General features: G+C 42.9%; 1 protein-coding gene across 6 annotated transcripts in view; it reads left to right on the top strand.

The window, feature by feature from the left end:
• HERC5 (HECT and RLD domain containing E3 ubiquitin protein ligase 5) overlaps window positions 1–21,354 on the top strand; it is a 57,280-nt gene that overhangs the window by 33,893 nt on the left and 2,033 nt on the right. For all 6 annotated transcript variants that reach the window (XM_084973467.1, XM_084973465.1, XM_084973463.1 and 3 more), the window contains 6 exons: window positions 1,631–1,774; window positions 2,645–2,811; window positions 8,156–8,222; window positions 9,800–9,870; window positions 11,470–11,653; window positions 11,736–11,838. In XM_084973467.1, the coding sequence (XP_084829593.1) occupies window positions 1,631–1,774; window positions 2,645–2,811; window positions 8,156–8,222; window positions 9,800–9,870; window positions 11,470–11,653; window positions 11,736–11,838 (736 nt within the window). The remainder of the gene's footprint in view (window positions 1–1,630; window positions 1,775–2,644; window positions 2,812–8,155; window positions 8,223–9,799; window positions 9,871–11,469; window positions 11,654–11,735; window positions 11,839–21,354) is intronic.

Here is a 21,354-nt window from a genome sequence, read left to right as displayed (position 1 = left end):
TTTTAAAAACCTGGTGACCTCAGTATATGATTTTAATGATTTTGTGTCAGCCGGGCAGTCCACTCAGGTATTTTAGCTCCACTTTTATATTTCATTCATCCTTTTTTGCCGTTTGGGTAACATTTGATAAGCATTTGCCAGACCGTGAGGCATTTTACCGGTGTCATCCCACTCAATCTTTCTGGTAATCCTGTGGGGAAACTAAGGCTTTGTAAGACTGAGGAGCTTGCCCATATGAAGGGGCGAGGTAAGGGTTTGACACTTGGTCTTTTTATGAAGATTTCTAATAATTCACTTAGGTTTGAAACTTGCTTCTCTGCAAAGCGGAGGAGGCATTCATCCACATAAACCAGGAAGAGGAGCTTTTGGAAGTGCTGTGGGAACATCCAGATAAATGCCGAGCGGGCATCTGGAACGAGTGTGTGTCCATCAGGAGAGAAGGCAGAATGGCTATGAGGGTTCAGTGCCTGCAAGTGATGAATGAGGTTTAAATAGTAAAGCGAGCATTTGGGGAGAGAACAGAAAGGACAGAGGGGCCGGCGTAGAATCGCAGGGAATTTCTAGTGGAGCAGCAGGAAAAAGACAGAAGTAAAAGCCGAAATAGTGCGTCATCAGAGAGAGCAAAGCAAGGGCGAAAGACGGCGAGCAGAGAGAAGGCAGTCAGGTGTCAAGTGAACTGGGAGCATCACGGAGATGAAACGTGAGAACTTAGGTCCTCGGAATTGAGGCGTTTGCACGTTCCCAGTTCTCTTAGAGAGAAGCACAGAAATAGAGAAATGGGTTTAGAAGTTGGTGTCCATTGGCGTTCCCATTGTGGCTCGGCGGTAACAAACCCAGCTAGCATCCGTGAGGAAGCCAGTTTGATCCCTGGCTCCCCTCAGTGGGTTAAGGATCCGGCGTTGCTGTGGCTGTGCCTTAGCCTGGCAGCTATAGCTTTGATTGGATCCCTAGCCTGGGAACTTGCAAAACTTCCATGTGCTGCAGGTGCAGCCCAAAAAAAAAAAAAAAAAAAAAAAAAAAAAGAGGTTGGTGTACATAAAGCTCTGAAAGTTGGCAACCTAGAGGAAGCCAGTACTGTTGGAAACAGTGGCGTTGAGATTTTTTTTATTCTTTTAAGGGTACAAACTTAACACGTTTATACACTTAAGTGAAGCTTCCCAAGAAGGAAGAGCAGCGAGGGGGCGAGTGATGGCAGAGCAGATTGGTCGTGATCGAGTCTCTCCAGGAGGGGACACCACTTTCTCCTGGAGTCAGCAGCCAAGCTAATAAATGCTCCGTGCGGGCTTTGGCTTTTCAGTTTTTTGAAAAACCTCATGTTTATGATTTCTTTATGTTTATTTTCATCTTCCTTAACGTACTTACGATTATAAAAATGAGGTCCATTTCATGCACGTTCTCAGGTTTGAAAGATACAGGATGAAATCGAGGCTGCGCCTCTGGGCGACTGTGTAACCTCAGGAAAGTTAAATGCTCGAAGCCTCGTCAGCCTCGTAGAATGAATGGGAGAATGAAAGACGCTGACAGGAGTAATTTGCTTATGACCCTAATACCTCCTGAGTGCTCGGGCCCATAGTTGATTATTAGGTGGGATCGAACACGCAGCATCCAGAGCGCGGCCCTGTCTCCTCAGGTGTCCTTCAGTGGAGAAATCGGCTATGACTTTGGAGGGGTCCGGGCAGAGTTCTTCCACTGTCTGTTTGAAGAACTGACCCAGCCGGAGTACGGCTTGTTCACGTACCCCGAAGACGCTTCCTGCATGTGGTTTCCTGCCAGGGTGAGTCCTCGTTGCTTGGCTTCGGTGTTGCCTGAGAGAAAGGGTGCGGGGCTGGGCCGTCGGAAGTTGGGTTATCTCCGCTGTTGGATTGCAGGAGAGGAGTTGCAGGTGTAATTGTGGAGATGCGTCTTCATTCTCTGACGTGGGGATCCTCTTTCCCTGAGTTCCCGTGTCCACCCGGGAGAACCTATGCCAGGGATGCGTCTGACCATGCGTGGAATTAGAGGTGTGAAAAAGGAACGCCTGCTTTCTCAGGCACTCGTTCTTTGTTTATGTTCTGTTTTCCCCAGTGAATTTGAAGATGAAAGGCTCTGAAAAGAAATTGTGAAAACTGACTTTATGAGAATTACTGAGCCTCTTCCTCTTAATACTTTTACTGTTTCTTACTGGACTATTTGACATACAACGTTGTATAAATTTAAGGTGGACGGCATGTCGATTTGATGCATTTGTCCCGTCATTGCCGTGGTGGTGATGGTTATTTCTTTTTAGTGGTCAGGATAACAAGGTCTAGTACCTGCGCAAATCTGAGGGCTCTAACACACTCTTAGTGTCCATGTCCTTTACACGGTGCGTTCCCTCTCTGGGGCGAGTCTGCTGCTCATTGCAGTTTTTCCCCCTAAGCAACAACCCCCCTGTCCCCTCACCCCCACCCTGGTAATGCTTTTCGTACTGAAACCGTGGCAGGGATTTAAATGGACCTAATGATTGACTTTAAACCCTTTACGTATTTTCATCTGAAGATTTTTGCTCTTAATTTGTGATTCTGTTTTGCGGAAGGGGAAAAAATGTTTACCTAATATAAATGTTCCATTGCACTGGTAAAAATACATAATACATTAAGGTTTTTTTTTTTTCTTCTCTTTTCAGCCTAAATTTGAGAATAAGAGTTATTTCTTCTTTGGGATTCTTTGTGGACTTTCTTTGTTCAATTGCAATGTTGCCAACATCCCTTTCCCACTGGCTCTGTTTAAGAAACTGTTGGACCAAGAGCCATCGTTGGAAGACTTGAAAGAACTCAGCCCTGTTTTGGGACAGTAAGTTGACAAAGTTGCTTTTTCAGAAGCCTGAATGACGTTTGTGTGACACAACCCCATTCACAGACACGACACATAACATATGTTGAACACACACCCCAGTAATATTTTCATGTTCAACAGTAGCATTCTAGGTAGTTTCACCAATTTTAACTTTGGCAAGAATTGTTAGATGGTAATGTAACTTTCTAAAATTAAAAAAGTTGACTTTTTGTATAATTAGTTCGCACTGCTTCTATTAATCTTTGGAATTAATTTCTGTAGAGACAGACACGACAGAGCACAAGTTACACCTTGGTGCAAATCCTGCAAGCGATGTTTATTTATTTATTTATTTTATTATTATTATTTTTTTTTTTTTTGGTCTTTTTTTTGCTATTTCTTGGGCCGCTCCTGTGGCATATGGAGGTTCCCAGGCTAGGGGTCCAATCGGAGCTGTAGCCACTGGCCTACGCCAGAGCCACAGCAACGTAGGATCCGAGCCACGTCTGCAACCTACACCAGAGCTCACGGCAACGCCAGATCGTTAACCCACTGAGCAAGGGCAGGGACCGAACCCGCAACCTCATGGTTCCTAGTCGGATTGGTTAACGAATCACTTAACCACTGCGCCATGACAGGAACTCTGCGATGTTTATTTTAAAAGTTGTTTTATATCATCACTTTTAAAATGAAAACTAATTCATAAGTTAAAAGACAAGCTAGCCCCTCCAAAAACATACTGATGACATAGAATAGAAAGGCTTCATGACCCTTCCTGCTGTATAAAGTGTTCCTGCACATCCGTGAGAAAAATCAGCAGTCTACAAGAAAACAACCCACAGAAGAAGCAATGGAAATGGCTCATAAATTAAAAGATGGCCCGTCCTCCAGTGACCATGGAATGCATGGTGACCTGAGAGGCCAGTATGGACCAGGTGTGGTTGGAAATACTGATGCTGTGTAGTGTCAGCAAGGGTTTGGGCAAAGTTTCACTCAAATTTCAGGACTTGCTAATGAAAGTGGAGGTTGAGCAGTTCCTGTCGTGGCGCAGCAGAAGCGAATCCGACTAGGGACCACAAGGTTTCGGGTTTGATCCCCGGCCTCGCTCAGTGGGTTAAGGATCCAGCGCTGCCTTGAGCTGTGGTGTAGGTTGCAGATGCGGCTCGGATCTGATGTGGCTGTGGCTGTGGCGGAGGCGGGCACACACACCATACGTATATATACCAGGTTTTGTCTTATGTATATGTACTTAAGATAAAACCTAACTTATAAATTCTGCCCAATATGAAATTAATAATAATAATAGTAAAATACAGTAATTATAAGATACTCTAGCAAAAGTTAGGCGAGTGGGGTCTCTCTCTCAAAATATCTTATTGTACAAGTCTAAAGTCTATTCCATCCTTTTAAGTTTATATGATCTTTATTTTTTCCATTATAAGTTGATTTACAGTTTTCTGTCAATTTCTGCTGCACAGTAAATTGACCCAGTCACACGTACATATATATACTCTTTTTCTCACATTATCCTCTATCATGTTCCCTCGCAAGTGACTAGAAACAGTTCCCTGTGCTATACAGCAGGACCCCATTGCTTATCCACTCCAGCAACGCGGGATCCAAGCCGTGTTTGCGACCCACATCACATCTCACAGCAGCGCTGGATCTTTAACCCACTGAGCAAGGCCAGGGATCGAACCCGAAACCTCATGTTCCTAGTCGGATTCCTTAACTACTGTGCCACGACGGGAATTCCAGATTTCTTTTCTTTCTTTCTTTCTTTTCTTTTCTTTTTTTTTTTTTTTGTAACATTTTCACTTAGAGGAAATACTTTATGTTTTTTCTTTGGTATACCTGAATTGCCAGCATCACTACTCTTGCGCTTGGGGGCCATTATTCAGTAAAATAAGGGTGACTTGAATGCAAGCACTGTGATACTGCGGTGGTCATGGGACAGCTGCTAAGTGACTAACAGGTGAGATAGGTCAGAGAAAGGGATGAGTCTCGTACAGGCAGATAGAGGGATTGTGTGAGATTTCAGCACGCTACTCAGAACGGCATGCAGTTCAAAACTGATGAGGTATTAACTCTGGAATTTTCTGTTTAATATGTTTTTCCAGTTGTAGTGGGTAGACCACAGATAACTGAGATGGTGGACAGTAAAACCATGGTCCAGGGGACTCCTGTGCTTAGAATCCCAACAAATGTGCTCCTTTGACCCAGCAGTTCTACCCCTAGACCTTCCACATTCAGAAATACACAAGCAGGAGTTCCCTTCGGGGCTCAGCGGAAACGAATCTGACTAGCATCCATGAGGATGCAGGTTCGATCACTGGCCTCACGTGGTGGGTTAAGGATCCCACGTTGCCGTGAGCCGTGGAGTAGGTTGCAGACGCGGCTCGGATCTCATGTTACTGTGGCTGTGGGGTAGGCCATTGGCTACAGCTCTGATTTGACCCCTAGCCTGGGAACCTCCATATGCTGCAGGTATGGCCCTAAAAAGACAAAAGACAGAAGACAAAGAAATACACAATCATGCAAAGATGTATGTATGCTAATGCAAATTGTATTAGATAGTTTATGATATGTAGACCTCTGAAATGTTCTACAGTTAAGAGAATGGATATTTTTGGTGTATTTAAGCAGTGGAATGCTATGGAGATTTTTAAAAGAAGGAGAACAATAGTATGACCCTCTTCTTCTTATTATCCCTGTTTTACAGATGAGGAAACTGAAATGCAGACAAGTTAGGTAACTTGCCCCATAGTGACTGACAGATCTGTCTGTGATTGGAACACAGAGTCTGGCTCCAGAATCCAACCGTTACTTGTTATGCTACTTACACTAATAGGACGAGGAAAAAAAAATTAGTGAAACACAAGATTTGGAAAGGAGGAGACAAATGTGTTATTTTTTTCACTGAAAACCCAGAAATGACTTAAATAATGCTTATGCCAGGGAAGACCTAATAAGCTAAATACTTTAATAGACCTAGTAAAGACCATTAAATCTATATTATTAGCGTTTCTCAGACTTTTAGGTCTCAAGACTCTTAAAAATTAAGAGAGGAACCCCCCAAAGAGTTTTTACTTACATTGGGTACATCTGTCAGTATGTACAGTATGAGAAATTAAAAGTGATAAATATTTTCAGTGCAGCAGTGCACTCTCGTTCTGTTAGCTATCAGTAGCCTCTAGAAGACTGTTCCGGATTCATGACAGAATGTGAAGGAGGGAAATGACATCTTATGAAAACAGTTTTGACCTTGTGGACCGCTCTGTAAAGGCCTCAGGGATTCCCTGAGTCGTTGGTCTGGATCACACTTTGAGAATCACTAATCCCCATATTCAGTAAAATTTCTATTTTAATCCCAGCAGGCTTTAAAAAAAACTTGATAAGCTGACTTAAACTTTATACAGATGATCAAAGGCCAAGAATAACCAGAAATAATTTGTGAGGTGAATAAGGATGGGGAACTTGGCCTAGCAGATATCAAGAATCACTAGAAAGCTGGGAGTTCCCATCATGGCTCAGTGGTTAACGAATCCGACTAGGAATCATAAGCTTGCGAGTTCGATCCCTGGCCTCGCTTAGTAGGTTAAGGATCCGGTGTTGCCGTGAGCTGTGGTGTAGGTTGCAGACATGGCTTGGATCCCGAGTTGCTGTGGCTGTGGCGTAGGCCGGTGGCTACAGCTCTGATTCGACCCCTAGCCTGGGAACCTCCATGTGCCGCAGGAGCGGCCCTAGAAATGGCAAAAAGACAAAAAAAAAAAAAAAAAATCATTAGCTATATTAATTAGGACTGTATGGTATTGATACAGGCTTTCCAGTGGGCAGGGGCTATAGAAACTGACCCCTATACTCATGGCCCTTTGTTAAGAGGTAGCATATCAGATCAATGGGAGTAGCAGTACTGCTCAATAAATGCATGTACAAAAATCAACTGCATGTGGGTAAAGGACTTAAACATTGGATGGAAAAGTGATGCAATTATGGACAAATGCTTTTCTCACCAAAGGGATTTCTTAAGCAAGACAAAAAAGTACAAGATGGAAGGACTGATAAATTTAAAGTAAGATGAATGAAGTTCTGTGTTCATCAAGAAATCATCTGAGTGAAGAGAAATGATGATCTTCCAACCGTAGATGCTCGTATAGCGTTTGGGGGGTGGTAGACAAATAGGCTAAGGGAGGGGCCCCCTGTGGGTGGGTGTAAGATGCGGACAACGATTCAGTCGTTCTCTGGGGAGGCAGGTTCACAGGTGTTCTAAATAGACACCGTAAATACGCAAATAAGCCACACACGGACATGTACTGACAGAGTATCACGTGTTATGTGATGAATCCAGTTCTGTCACTTGAGTCCCCGTTCCTCTCCCTCAGCCCCCCCAAAACACAATAAATAAAACATGATCTGTTTTATTAAGAGACCATAGTACAAGATGCAGTGTTTTGTCACAGCACAGTAATAAGAAGTCCAGCAGGCCAAAAAAAAAAACAAAAACAAAAAAAAACCACATCAACTTGAATTCCTCCTTCTCCCAGAGACCTTCCCCAGTGATGTGCCTCCTTGAGGAAGAGTCGACCAAGCTCTCCCAAGCCGGACCTGTACCTTTTGCACCGTTTCTGGCTGCATGTATCTGGCCTCGCTGTAGCAGGCTTGCATCAGCATGTGTTACCTACTCCTCTCAGGGTTTATTGATAGTACTGTCTCAGTCTCAACTTGGCATCCCTTGTCAGGTACTTAATAAATGTTTGCTGAGTGTAGGGGCACATGATATAATACGCAATGTATCACTGTTAAAGTATTTGTAACGACGGGATTATAAAGGCTGGCTGCTCTTGGTCCTGACATAACCTCTGTTCTCACAGATGCCCTGCGGTAACTAAGGTAGTCAAATTTTAGGTCCGTCTTACGCTTGAGGATATTGGGACAGGAGGTACAGAGAAGGTCCTTGGACCCGCGAATCCTCAAAGATGTTAAATGGTACCTGATTATTAAATCTGTTATTCTGTAAGGTATAAAAGCTTGATGAGAGGTAACACCAATTTGAACGCATTCTAGTATCTGTAGGCATGTCGGCGATCCTTTTCTGCATAGAAGGCTGCAGTCTCTGAGTAAAGGCAGGGTGGAGAGAAGAGAATTGGTTGGGGAGCCTGCAGAATAGCAAAGAAACCTCTTAAGCTCACACTTGTAGTTGAGATCTGGCCGTAGTCAGACTGTCAACACACAGAAGCAGGTGCGGTGAACTGAACCTGACCTCCCACCTTGAGAAGAGGCGTGACCTTGACATTTATTTGAGGAGAGCTATCTAGCCGTCGTGATTATTGACTTCTTAAGAGTACAATTATTTGTTCTTTAGGAGTTTGCAAACACTCCTGGATTATGAAGACGACGACTTTGGAAAAATATTTCATGTCCATTTTAACGTGAGTAACAGAACTCAATCGTAGATCATATTTAATCTGATTCACCCTCATATACTTCAACTTTCATGGAAAACTGCAAAAGTTTGAATTACTAGTAGAAAAGGTGTTTTTCCCTCTTTTTCATAAGCTGGACATATCAGTTAGATTTTACTATGTGTAACAGACAACACGTAACTTGGTGGCTTAACACAGCAAACAGGAGTCTGTGGGTCTCTGGGCTGGGCTGACTTGGCCATGCTGCGTGGTCCTCAGTGGCCCTGCTCACATACCTGGTCATTAGCAGGCTGCTGGTTGAGGGCTGTCGGCGGGGGCGGCTGTCTCCGTTCTTGTGGTCCCTTATCCTCCAGTAGGCTAGCTGAGGCTTGGTCACAGAGGGGTCTCAGGGTTACAGAGAGCAGAAGGAGATGGCAAGCCCCAGCACACAAGCTTCTTTTCCAGCTTTTGCTCCTATCAGATCTTCTTGGCCAAAGTGCTTCAGGTGGCCGCACCCAAGTTCAAGAGCGGAAGAGACCGACCCCGTGATGGAGGGGTTGCCAAGTCACATTGCCAAGGGGCCTGAATAGCAGGATGGGAGAATTCGTGGCCGTTTTTTTGCAGCTATGCCACACTAGGTCTGTACTGTGTAAAGAGAATACTGGGCATGGCGATTTTCCAATTAATTTTTCCATATGATCAGTTAAAATAGACAAGTCAGGCTTTTACAAAAATTCATTTTCTGGAGTTCCTATCATGGTGCCGTGGAAATGAATCCGACTAGGAACCATGAGGATGCAGATTCCACCCCTGGCCTCGCTCAGTGGGTTGAGATCCGGCGTTGCCGTGAGCTGTGGTGTAGGTGGCAGATGTGGCTCAGATCTGGCATTGCTGTGGCTGTGGTGTAGGCTGGCAGCTGTAGCTCCCATTAGACCCCTAGCCTGGAAACCTCCATGTGCCACAGGTGCGGCCCTAAAAAGACAAAAAGACAAAAAAAATTTCATTTCTTTCTACATGATAAAGGTGTTAATTTCTACACCACAGCTCACGGCAACGCCAGATCCTTAACCCACTGAGAGAGGCCAGGGGTCGAACCTGCGTCCTCATGGATATTAGTCAGATTCGTTTCCACTGTGCCACATGGGGAACTGCAGAGGTGTTGATTTTTATTTGTACATTCCTTATGATTTTTTTTTTTTTTTTTTGGCTTTTTGGCTTTTTGCTATTTCTTTGGGCCGCTCCGGCAGCATATGGAGGTTCCCAGGCTAGGGGTCGAATCAGAGCTGTAGCCACCAGCCTACACCACAGCCACAGCAACGTGGGATCCGAGCCGCGTCTGCAACCTACACCACAGCTCACGGCAACGTCGGATCGTTAACCCACTGAGCAAGGGCAGGGACCGAACCCGCAACCTCATGACTCCTAGTCGGATTTGTTAACCACTGCGCCACAACAGGAACTCCCCATTCCTTATGATTTTTATGTCAAAATGTACACTTCGACAGATTCTTGAGGAAAAGAGGTGTGTTCCAAAGTATTTTTGCTGATAGTAGATTGATTGGGGTTATACTGGAGATACTGTCTAAATTCGTTTGTGGTTCCAGATGCACTGGGACAAAGACAGCGTGGACCTAATTCCTCATGGAAGTGACGTCATCGTTGACCAGAGTAACAAGTAGGTACAAACAAGTGAAATACTCGTTTTGTTTATATACTGTAGTTATGCACTGAGCTCTTAAAATTCCTCGTGATTATAATTTTTCTTTCTTGATTAACCCTTTCTCGGTAAAGCCGTTGTCACGCGTGTGTGTGGTAGTACGCGTGTGCCCCCTGGCATTTGTGTGCTGGCGGGGAGGGAAGGGGCTTTCTGGGAGGGGCTGTTCCCTAGCTTCCTGTTAGATCACTGACCTCTCTCGCTGTCCCCATCCCTGTTACTTCTTTGCTGTCTGTCACACGTTACCTTCCTTTAGGAGGTCTTGCTGAGTGTTTCCCCGGGTTCTTAGGAGCTGCATGATGGCAGGGACTTTGTCGCGTTCACGGTTGCGTATCCAGTGCCCGCATAGCCCGTGGTGGTGCCTGGTCCACAGGAGACACTGGTTTAGTTACCAGTAGTAGATGTCACTGTGGTATCTTGACCTCCCAGCACCTCATGGGATGCCATTTAGAGCCACAGAGTTTGGGATCATACACCGTCCCCCTGACAGTTGGTCAGAGTGGCAAAGAGATAATCTAGGGAGTATTCTGGCCTAAGCCAAAGATTTTTCTTTAATTTTTAAAATCGTTCTTTTAAAAACCTTTGTATTGTGGTGTAACATACAGAAAATACACCAATTCTAAGTGTGCAGATCAAGAAATAGAACCTTTCTGGCTCAGGGGGTTACCAACTAGTATCCATGAGGATGCGGGTTTGATCCCCGGCCTTGCTCAGTGGGTTAAGGATCCCACGTAGCTGTGGCTGTGGTGTAGGCCTGTGGGTGCAATTCTGATTCAGTCCCTAGCCTGGGAGCTTCCATATGTGATGGGTATAGCCCTACCAAACAACAGCAACAACAAAAAGAACATTTCTAGTTCTATGGCATGTTCGATGAATGTACCCCAGTTTATCCATGGTGTTAGTGATTGCCCCACCCCTTTCCCTGAAAGAACTGGCAGATGTACCCAAAGGAAGAAACTACACATAAAGAGCTGGGCTCACCCCAGGGAGCTCCCCTCTCTTAGATCCAGAGTCTGGACTCAGATGGGGAAGCCTGGAGCTACACGTGCTTGTGTATATTACCTGGCCTTTTCTAATTCTTCTCCCTGGGAACCTTGTGACCAGCTGCTCCATCGTAGCGAGATGTGTACATCCCCTCTCTGTGTTTAACCATAAATAAGAATTATTCACTGTGAAAAATTCAGACGGTACAGAAGTGTGTAAAATAAAATGGGAGGCTTCCCCGTATCTCCCGAGCCCACTCCCTGGAGATGGCAGCGCAAGTTTTATTCTTCCAGCCCTTTGCTCTTCATGTCTGTTCTCGTAACCGTGTGACCTTGAGCTCTCATGTACCTTCACCGTGTCTGTTTCCTCGTATCCAAAATGCTGTAAGAAGCTGCCTGATTTATCAAGATATTAGATAATATATGAAAAACAGCGCAAACAGTTCATGCCACATGGCAAGCACCCAATTAATAGCTATTCCAGCTCTTACTTTTTTCATCCTTCTTTTTACTCCTTCCTCCGATATTGTCCAGGGTATTGCAGTAAAAGCTGAAATCCTTTTTTGCTTCCTTAAAGGAGAGAGTATATTTCTAAGTATGTTGACTACATCTTCAACATCTCTGTGAAGGAAGTTTATGAAGAGTTTCAAAGAGGATTTTACAGAGTGTGTGACAAGGAGATTATTGAATTTTTCCATCCTGAAGAACTCAAGGATGTCATTATTGGAAATACAGACTATGACTGGGAAACATTTGAAAAGGTACATCGTAAAGGCCTTGTAATTTGCATTAAAATTTTTGTTTGTTTCCTGAATACTTTTTCTTTTTTTGATTTTTCTCTAGAATGCACGTTATGAGCACGGGTATGACAATTCACATCCCACCATAGTGATGTTTTGGAAGGCTTTGCATAAACTTACATTGGAGGAAAAGAAGAAATTCCTTGGTAAGTTTTTGTTTGTTTGTTTCTGCTTTCCTTTTTTTAAAAACCGAGGGATTTCTTTTCACTTGTGAATTGGATACAGTCTTAAGCCCTCATTCAGTTCTTTTGTGTTTTTATTTTTAAAATTTTTTAAATTATTTTTTTAATAGTTATTTCCCCAATACAATTTTTTTTTTCTACTGTACAGCATGGTGACCCAGTTACACATATATGTATACATTCTTTTTTCTCACATTATCAGGCTCCATCATAAAGTGACTAGACATAGTTCCCAGTGCTACACAGCAGGATCTCATTGCTAATCCAGTCCAAAGGCAATAGTTTGTATCTGTTAACTCCAAGCCCCCCCTCCATCCCACTCCCTCCCTCTCCCCCTTGGCAACCACAAGTCTGTTCTCCAAGTCCATGATTTTCTTTTCTGTGGAAAGGCTCATTTGTGCCATAAATTAGATTCCAGATATGTGATATCATGGTATTTGTCTTTTCTCTTTCTGACTTACTTCACTCAGTATGAGTCTCTAGTTCCATCCATGTTGTTGCAGCTGGCATAATTTTGTTCTTTTTTATGGCTGAGTAGTTTTCCATTGTGTATATATACCACAGTTTCCTAATCCAATCGTCTGTCCATGGACATTTGGGTTGTTTTCAGGTCTTGGCTATTGTGAATAGTGCTGCAATGAACATGCGGGTACATGTGTTTTTTTTCAAGGAAAGTTTTGTCCGGATGTATGCCCAAGAGTGGGATTGCTGAGTCATATGGTAGTTCTATGAATAGTTTTCTAAGGTATCTCCATACTGTTCTCCATAGTGGTTGTACCAGCTTACATTCCCACCAACAGTGCAGGAGGGTTCCCTTTTCTCCACAGCCCCTCCAGCATTTGTTATTTGTGGACTTATTAGCGATGGCCATTCTGACAGGTGTGAGATGGTATCTCATGGTAGTTTTGATTTGCATTTCTCTAATAATCAGGGATGTGGAGCATTTTTTCATGTGTTTATTGGCCATCTGTACATCTTCCTTGGAAAAATGTTTATTCAGGTCTTTTGCCCATTTTTCCATTGGGTTGTTGGCTTTTTTTGCTGTTGAGTTGCATAAGTTGCTGGTATATTTTAGAGATTAAGCCCTTGTCTGTTGCTGCCAAGACCAGCTCAGCAGGATGGGGCTGAAGAACGGGTGCTGTGAAATTTAAGGAAAAAAGTTAACATAAAACAAGACACAGAGACATTTATCTTAAGTAAAGGTGGGAACCGGGGGATTCAAGGTCTCAGGGACCTAGAGCGCCACCTCAAGAAACCACACTGCTTTTATTGTGCTCTTGAGGATTCTGTCAAGTGAGGAGGGGGTTGTAGGTACAGGATATAGCTTTTTTTAAGTTATTTTAAAAGTCACATGGCCAGTTTCTGATGAAGCTTTTATTCTGACCTTAAGGCATTTAACAGTCGTTAGCATTTGAGAAAGCTTGGCATCATCTGTCTATGCTTAGCATCCAGAGAGTCACCATTGTGCTTCTGCAGACTGCTTGCCTATCTGCAGTAACCCTAGGTTTGCACCTCAGTTCTCCTTGCTAATGCATATCCTGCTAAAGACACCTCATAAACCCCTTGGGGCCAGGAGGCTCCTCTTTCTTTTATTCTTAAGAGGATGTATCATGCTGTGCCAATCTGCACAGGTCCCACGTGCCTAGACCAACGCATTAAGTCCCCATTCAGCTGACCCTATGAATAACTTATGCCTTTAGGTCTTTGTTCTTAAGCTTAAGTCATTTACCAGCACTGCGACTGTTTTCCAAGCAGGAAGATGGGGTAAAGTTAAGCGGGACAAGATGGAGTTTTCAGCAAAGAGGCTAAGAAAATATTGTAGAAACGTGTCTCTTGACACATGGCATCATTTGAAACTTATTTCTCCCATTCTGTAAGTTGTCTTTTTGTTTTCTTTTTGGTTTCCTTTGCTGCGCAAAAGCTTGTCAGTTTGATTAGGTCCCATTGGTTTATTTTTGCTCTTATTTCTGTTGCTTTGGGAGGCTGACCTGAGAAAATATTCCTAAGGTTGATGCCAGAGAATGTTTTGCCTATGTTCTCTTCCAGGAGTTTGGTGGTGTCTTGTCTTATGTTTCAGTCTTTCAGCCGTTTTGAGTTTATTTTTGTGCATGGTGTGAGGGTGTGTTCTAGTTTCATTGATTTGCATGCAGCTATCCAGGTTTCCCAGCAATACTTGCTGAAAAGACTGTCTTTTTCCCATTTTATGTTCTTGCCTCTTTTGTCAAAGATTAATTGACCATAGGTGTCTGGGTTTATTTCCCAGTTCTCTATTCTGTTCCGTTGGTCTGTGTGTCTGTTTTTGTACCAGTACCACACTGTCTGGATGACTGTGGCTTTGTAATATTGCCTGAAGTCTGGGAGATTTACGCCTCCTGCTTGGTTTTTGTTCCTCAGGATTGCTTTGGCAATTCTGGGTCTTTTGTGCTTCCATATAAATGTTTGGGTTGTTTGCTCTAGTTCTGTGGAAAATGTCATGGGTAATTTGATAGGGGTTGCATTGAATCTGCAGATTGCTTTGGGTAGTATGGCCATTTTTACAATAATAATTTTTCCCACCCAGGAGCATGGAATATCTTTCCATTTCTTTGAATCCTCTTTCATTTCCTTGATGAATGTTTTATAGTTCTCAGCATATAAGTCTTTCACCTCCTTGGTCAGGTTTATTCCCAGGTATTTGATTTTTTTGGGTGCGATTTTAAAAGGTATTGTATTTTTGTATTCCTTTTCTAATGTTTCATTGTTAGTATCCAGAAATGCGAATGATTTCTGAATGTTAGTCTTATATCCTGTTACTTTGCTGAACTTGTTGATCAGTTCGAGTAGTTTTTGTGTGGAGTCCTTAGGATTTTCTTTATATAGTATCATGTCATCTGCATACAGTGACAATTTTACCTCTTCTCTTCCTATTTGGATGCCTTTTATTTCTTTTGTTTGTCTGATTGCTGTGGCTAGGACTTCCAGTACTATGTTGAATAAAAATGGTGAGAGTGGGCATCCTTGTCTTGTTCCAGAATTTGGTGGGAAGGCTTTCAGCTTTTCTCCATTGAGTATTATATTTGCTGTGGGTTTGTTATAAATGGCTTTGATTATGTTAAGGTATGTTCCCTCTATACCCATGTTGGTGAGAGTTTTTATCATGAATGGATGTTGGACTTTGTCAAATGCTTTTCTGCATCTATTGAGATGATCATGTGGTTTTTGACTTTTCTTTTGTTAATATGGTGTATGGTGTTGATTGATGCATATGTTGAACCATCCTTGTGCACCTGTGATGAATCCCACTTGGTCGTGGTGTATGATCTTTTTGATGTTGGATTCGGTTGGCTAAAATTTTGTTGAGAATTTTTGCGTCTATATACATCAAAGATATTGACCTATAGTTTTCTTTTTTGGCAGTATCTTTGTCTGGTTTTGGAATTAGGGTGATGGTGGCATCATAGAATGTCTTTGGGAGTGTTCCTTCTTCTTCAACCTTTCGAAAAAGTTTAAGGAGGATGGGTATAAGTTCCTCTTTGTATGTTTGGTAGAATTCACCTGTGAAGCCATCTGGTCCTGGACTTTTATTTGTAGGGAGAGTTTTTATGACATATTCCTTTTCATTTCTAATGATCAGTCTGTTCAGTTGATCTATTTCTTCTTGATTCAGTTTTGGCAGGCTGTAGATTTCTAAAAGGATGTCCATTTCTTCTAGGTTGTTAAATTTGTTGGCATACAGATGTTCATAGTATGCTCTCATGGTTTTTTTGTGTTTCTGTAGCATCTGTTGTGACTTCTCCATTTTCATTTCTTATTTTGTTTATTTGGGTTTTTTTCTCTCCTCTTCTTGGTGAGTATAGCCGGAGGTTTGTCAATTTTGTTTACCTTTTCAAAGAACCAGCTCTTGGTTTTATCGATTTCTTCCATTATTTTTTTAATCTCTATTTTATTAATTTCCTCTTTGATCTTTATGATTTCCTTCCTTCTGCTGACTTCAGGTTTTGTTTGTTCTTCTTTTCCTAATTCATTTAGGTGGTGGGTTAAGTTGTCGATTTGAGATTTGTCTTCTTTTTTTGAGGAAGGCCTGTATTGCTATGAATTTCCCTCTGAGCACTGCTTTTGAGGCATCCCATAGATTTTGAGTGGATGTGTCTTCATTATGATTTGTCTCAAGGTATTTTTTAATTTCCTTCTTGATTTCCTCATTGACCTATTGGTTTTTTGGTAGCATGTTGTTTAGTCTCCATGTAGTAAGTTTTTTTCATTTCTTTTCCTGTGGTTGATTTCTAGTTTCATGCCATTGTGGTCAGAGAAGATACTTGAAATCATTTCTGTATTCTTTTTTTTTTTTTTTTGTCCTTTTAGGGCCGCACCCGGGGCATGTGGAGGTTCCCAAGGGCTAGGGGTTGAACTGAAGCTGTAGCCGCCGGCCTACACCACAGCCACAGTAACACCAGATCCAAGCCGCATCCGGAACCTACACCACAGGTCTTGGTAATGCCAGATCCTTAACTCACTGAGCAAGGCCAGAAATGGAACCTGTGTCCTCATGGATGTTAGTCAGATTCCTTTCTGCTGAGCCACGACAGGAACTCCAATAATTTTTGCATTCTTAAATTTGTTGATGTTAGCTTTGTGCCCCAGTATGTGATCAATCCTTGAGAATGTTCCATGTGCACTTGAGAAGAATGTATACTCTGATTTTCTTGGATGTAATGTCCTGAAAATGTTGATTAAGTCTGACTTTTCTATTGTGTCCTTTAGGGTCTCTGTGGCCTTATTGATTTTCTGTCTAGAGGATCTGTCCATTGATGTGAATGGGGTGTTAAAGTCTCCTATTGCGATTGTACTCCCATCATTTTCTCCTTCTATGTCTGTTAGTATTTGCTGGTAGTCCTGTATTAGGGGCATATATATTGATGATTTTAATATCCTCTTGAATGGATCCTTTAACCATTAAATAGAGTCCTTCTTTGTCTTTCTTTATGGCCTTCACTTTAAAGTCTATGTTATCTGATATGAGTATTGCAATTCCTGCTTTCCTGTCTTGTCCATTGGCATGAAATATCTTTTCCCATCCCCTCACTTTCAGTCTATATGTGTCCTTTGCCCTAAGATGAGTTTCTTGTAGGCAGCAGATTGAAGGTTTTTGCTTTTTTATCCAATCTGCCACTCTGTGTCTTTTTATTGGAGTATTTAGTCCATTGACATTTAAGGTCATTATTGATAGATATGTATTTATTGTCATTTTAAACCTTGTTGATTCTATGTTTCTCTTTTCTTTTTTGGGTTGGATGGCTTCCATTTGTTTTATGCTTGAGTACTTTTCTTTTCAGTTTTTGTGAATGTGATGTTTGGTTTTGATTTGTGGTTGCCCTGTTTTTTAAGCACATCAAACCCTTCCTATATCTGCTTGCTTTTGCCTGGTATTCATATAGGCTCAAACATATTAATAAAATTAAAAAAAAGAATATGTTTTCTTACTTTTCTTCTCCACATTGTATGATTTTGATGTCTTTTTTTTTTTAACATCTTTATGTTTTGATCTGTATGCTGGCTGATTTAAGTGATTGAAGTGATTGCTTTCCAGTTGTGATTTCCTCTATCCCAATTCTTCTTTTTCTCTTTTTTTTTTCCTCTCTCTTTTTTTTAATTTAAAGAAGGCCTTTCAGTATTTTAGAATGGGTTTAGTATTGCTGTACTCTTTTAGCTTTTGTTTGTTGGAGAAATTCTTTATTTCTCCTTCTAATTTAAATGATATTCTTGCTGGATAGAGTATTCTAGGTTGCAATTTTTTTCCTTTCAGCACTTTAAATCTATCTTGCGGCTCCCTTCTGGCCTGTAGAGAAATCAGCTGATAGCCTTATGGGGTTCCCTTACAATTAACGCTTTGCTTTTCTCTTGCTGCCTTTAGAATCCTCTCTTTAACTTTTGCCATCTTTATTATAATATGTCTTGGTGTGGGCCTGTGTGGGTTCAGCTTGTTTGGGGCCTTCTGTGCTCCCTGTATCTTGGTATCAGTATGCTGTAGATTTGGAAAGTTTTCAGCCATAATTTCTTCAAATATATTTTTAATCCCCTTTTCTTTTTCTTCTCCTTTTGGAATCCCCATTATGCAAAGATTGGCCCGCTTTATATTATCCCTTAGGTCTCTTATATATTGCTTTCATGTTTTTTCATTTGGTTTTCTGTCTGCTGTCCTGATTGGGTGATTTCCATTATTCTATCTTCCAAGTCACTAATTTGTTCCTCTGCATTATTCATTTTGCTCTTTACTGCCCTTAGCTCAGTTTGTATCTCTGCAAATGGATATTCTAGTTTTTTTTTTTTTTTTTTTTGGCTCCTTCTTATATTTTCTAGTTCCTTTCTGAAGGAATCTGCATTACTGTTCATATCCTCTCTTAATTCCTTCAGTATTTTCAGTATCTCCCTTTTGAACTCAATGTCTGTCAGACTGCAGAGTTCTGTTTCACTGTTGACTGCTTTAGGTGAATTCTTCTGTTCCTTTAACTGGGAATGGTTTCTGTGCTTCTTCTTCTTGCTTGTGTTTTTCTTTTTCTGTGAGTTTGGGGACGCCAAACTGTAGTCTTGTAAGGCTACTTGTATGCAAGAATAACCCTTTGTATTTTTTGGGGGGGGGTTACTATTTATTTTTGGTGTGGGAGTTTGAAAATTTGCTGTCTCTTTCTTTGGTGTGAGCAGGCTGTTATTCCCAGGATGCTCAGTGTGTTTTCAAGGAGAAGGAGGCAATGGACAGGGCCAGCAGTCCATGCCTGGTCGCTGGGCTCTCAACAGCAGCAAGGACCTGCAGGAAGGCAGCAGAGGCTACTCCTAGTTGCAGGGCCCTGGGAGGTGGTAATGAGCTCCAGGCAGATCTGCAAGGGGACAGAGCATTTGGCAGTTGCAACAGCAGAGTGTGTGAGTTCCCAGGGGAGTAAGAGCAACAACAGCTTGTGTTTGATTGCAGTGCCCTCCTCTGAGGGGATTGGAACCGCAGGTGGTGCCTGTTCAGGGGCCCCTACTGGGAGCAGGCCATGGCCATCTCTAGAGTCTGACAACTACTGTGGTTTGCCCCCGCCACCTGTAGACCATGCATGAAGCAACCGATCTCACTTAGCCCACATATGAGGTGTTGCAGAGGGTGCTCCTGGTTGCAGGATCCTGGGAAGTGGCAGAGATCAGGCGTGTGGGTACTGTCTGGAACGTTTGGCAGTGGCAGCAGCAGGGCGGGTGTGTTCCGGGAGATGGTGGAGCACCAGCACGTGGTGTTCAGTCACAATGCCCTCTTCTGTGGTGCCTTTGAGGTGAATGGGGTTGCAAGTGATTTTTGTTCAGGTATCTCCAATGGCAGTGGGCCATGCCCACCTCTGGAATCAGGGATAACTGCAGCGGGTTTGCCCCTGCCGCCTGCAGGCCACGCAAGAAGCACCCCGTCCCACTTAGCCCACACAGGAGGTGCTGCACCAGTTGCTCCTAGTTGTAGGGTCTTGGGAAGGGACAGTGACCAAGTGTCTGGGGGTCACCCAGAGCGTTTGGCAGTGGCAGCTGCAGGGTGGGTGTGTTCCCAGGGGAGAGAGAGCAACAGCGGATGGTGCTTGGTTGCAGTGCTCTCTTTTTTCTTTTTTGCCAACCCCTGAGCCCCTCATGCCAGCCCCAGCCCCCGCCCGGGCGTCTCGGGCTGTGGTGTCGGGGCCGGTGGTGCAGCCGGTCTGCGCGGCTCTCGCTCTGCTTCGCTGCTCTCGGTCCCGCCGACTCAGCCCACCTGGTGTCCGAGAGGTGGCTTCCTTTGCTCCTTCACGGCTCCCTGTCGGGAATGCGAGTCCCGGCCTGATGCCTTGTCTCTCTTTTTCTGGCGTCCTACTCAGTTATGCCAGGAGTCTCTTGCCCTTTTTTGGAGTTGATGTCCTGTGCCAGTCGGTTCACATGGAGATGTGGGTTTTTGATGCGTTTGCGGGAGAAGGTGAGCGTGACCTCTTCCTCCTCCACCGTCTTGCTCCGCCAGTGTCAGTGGTTTTAAATGATTTTTACCTTGCTGAGTTCTTACATCAGGAGTAGATCTGAAATCTTACATCATTTGTGGGATAAGAAAACCTTGTTTGTCGTGGGCACCGCATGCAGCAAATCATAGTGTCGGAGCCACTTATCCACTTGAAGGTCCTGCCTCCCAGGTTATCCCAACAGCAAAAGTAGATGTTACTATAGGTCTTTCCCCTGTGAGTCCCAGCTCTGCCTGCTGCTTCCAATTTTTTCTTCTTGAGCTGAATATAGACCCTTCTTTCTGTTGTTTTGTCATCATTCATTTACCCAGGCCCTGTGGGACTAGCCAAGCTGTGCACTGTCACTTGTCTGCACTATTTCACTGCACCTTCAGATTTTGGTCTCAGTTCTGTGTCTACTTGGTGGTTTTTCTTTGTTTAATGACTTACTCATTTTCTTACTCAATTTCCTTATTTATTTTTGAGAAACATTTATGTTATTTTTGTGGAAAACACGGTGGTTGGCAGATACTCAGACTTCTCCAGAAGCTCCACTTAACTTTCAGTCTTAACTCTTCTTTGCTTTAATTTTGTTGTATGGTTGACTTAGAGTGTTGTGTTCATTGTAAGCGTACAGCAAAGTAAATCAGTTATATGTGTACATATATCCATTGCTTTTCAGGTTATTTGCCCATGTAGGTTATTACAGAGTATTGAATAGATATCCCTGTGCTATACAGTAGGTCCTTTGCTACTTAATCTATTTTATGTATCATAGTGTGTATATGCCAATCCCAACCTCCTGGTTTACCCCTCCCTGCAGCGTTTCTCCTTTGGTAACCATAAGTTTGGTTTTCAAATCTTTTGAGTCTATTTCCGTTTTGTGAATAAGTTCTTTTATATCATTTTAGTTAGATTCTATGTATTAGTGATCTCATATGATAGCTGTCTTTCTCTGACTCACTTCAGGTGGTATGATGATTTCTAGGTCCATCCCTGTTGCCGCAAATGGCATTATTTTGTTCTTTTTTATGACTGAGTAATATTCCATTGTATGTATATACCATATCTTCTTCATCCACTCCTCTGTTGATGGACACTCGATTGCTTCCATGTCTTGGCTCTTGTTGTTAGTGCTGCATTGAACACTGAGGTGCACATATCTTTTCAAATTATGGTTTTCTGGAGTTCCTGTCGTGGCGCAGTGGTTAACGAATCCGACTAGGAACCATGAGGTTGCGGGTTCGGTCCCTGCCCTTGCTCAGTGGGTTAACGATCCGGCGTTGCTGTGGCTATGGTGTAGGCTGGTGGCTACAGCTCCAGTTGGACCCCTAGGCTGGGAACCTCCATATGCTGTGGGAGCGGCCCAAAGAAATAGCAAAAAGACAAAAAAAAAAAAAAATTACGGTTTTTCTCCAGATATATATATATGCCTTTGGAGTGGGATTGCTGAATCCTGTGGTATTCTGTATTTAGTTTTTTAGAGAACCTCCATGCTGTTTTTCATAGTGGTTTCAACCCGTTTGTA

This window comes from Sus scrofa, chromosome 8 (genome assembly GCF_054392235.1).
Source record: "Sus scrofa isolate SSC_HxYL_T2T_F1_AM1 chromosome 8, Sscrofa_HxYL_maternal_Yorkshire_Landrace_v2.0, whole genome shotgun sequence".
Lineage (NCBI taxonomy): Eukaryota > Metazoa > Chordata > Mammalia > Artiodactyla > Suidae > Sus > Sus scrofa.
Note: the sequence above shows the minus strand (reverse complement) of the source record. Positions and strands in the feature narration are given on the sequence as shown.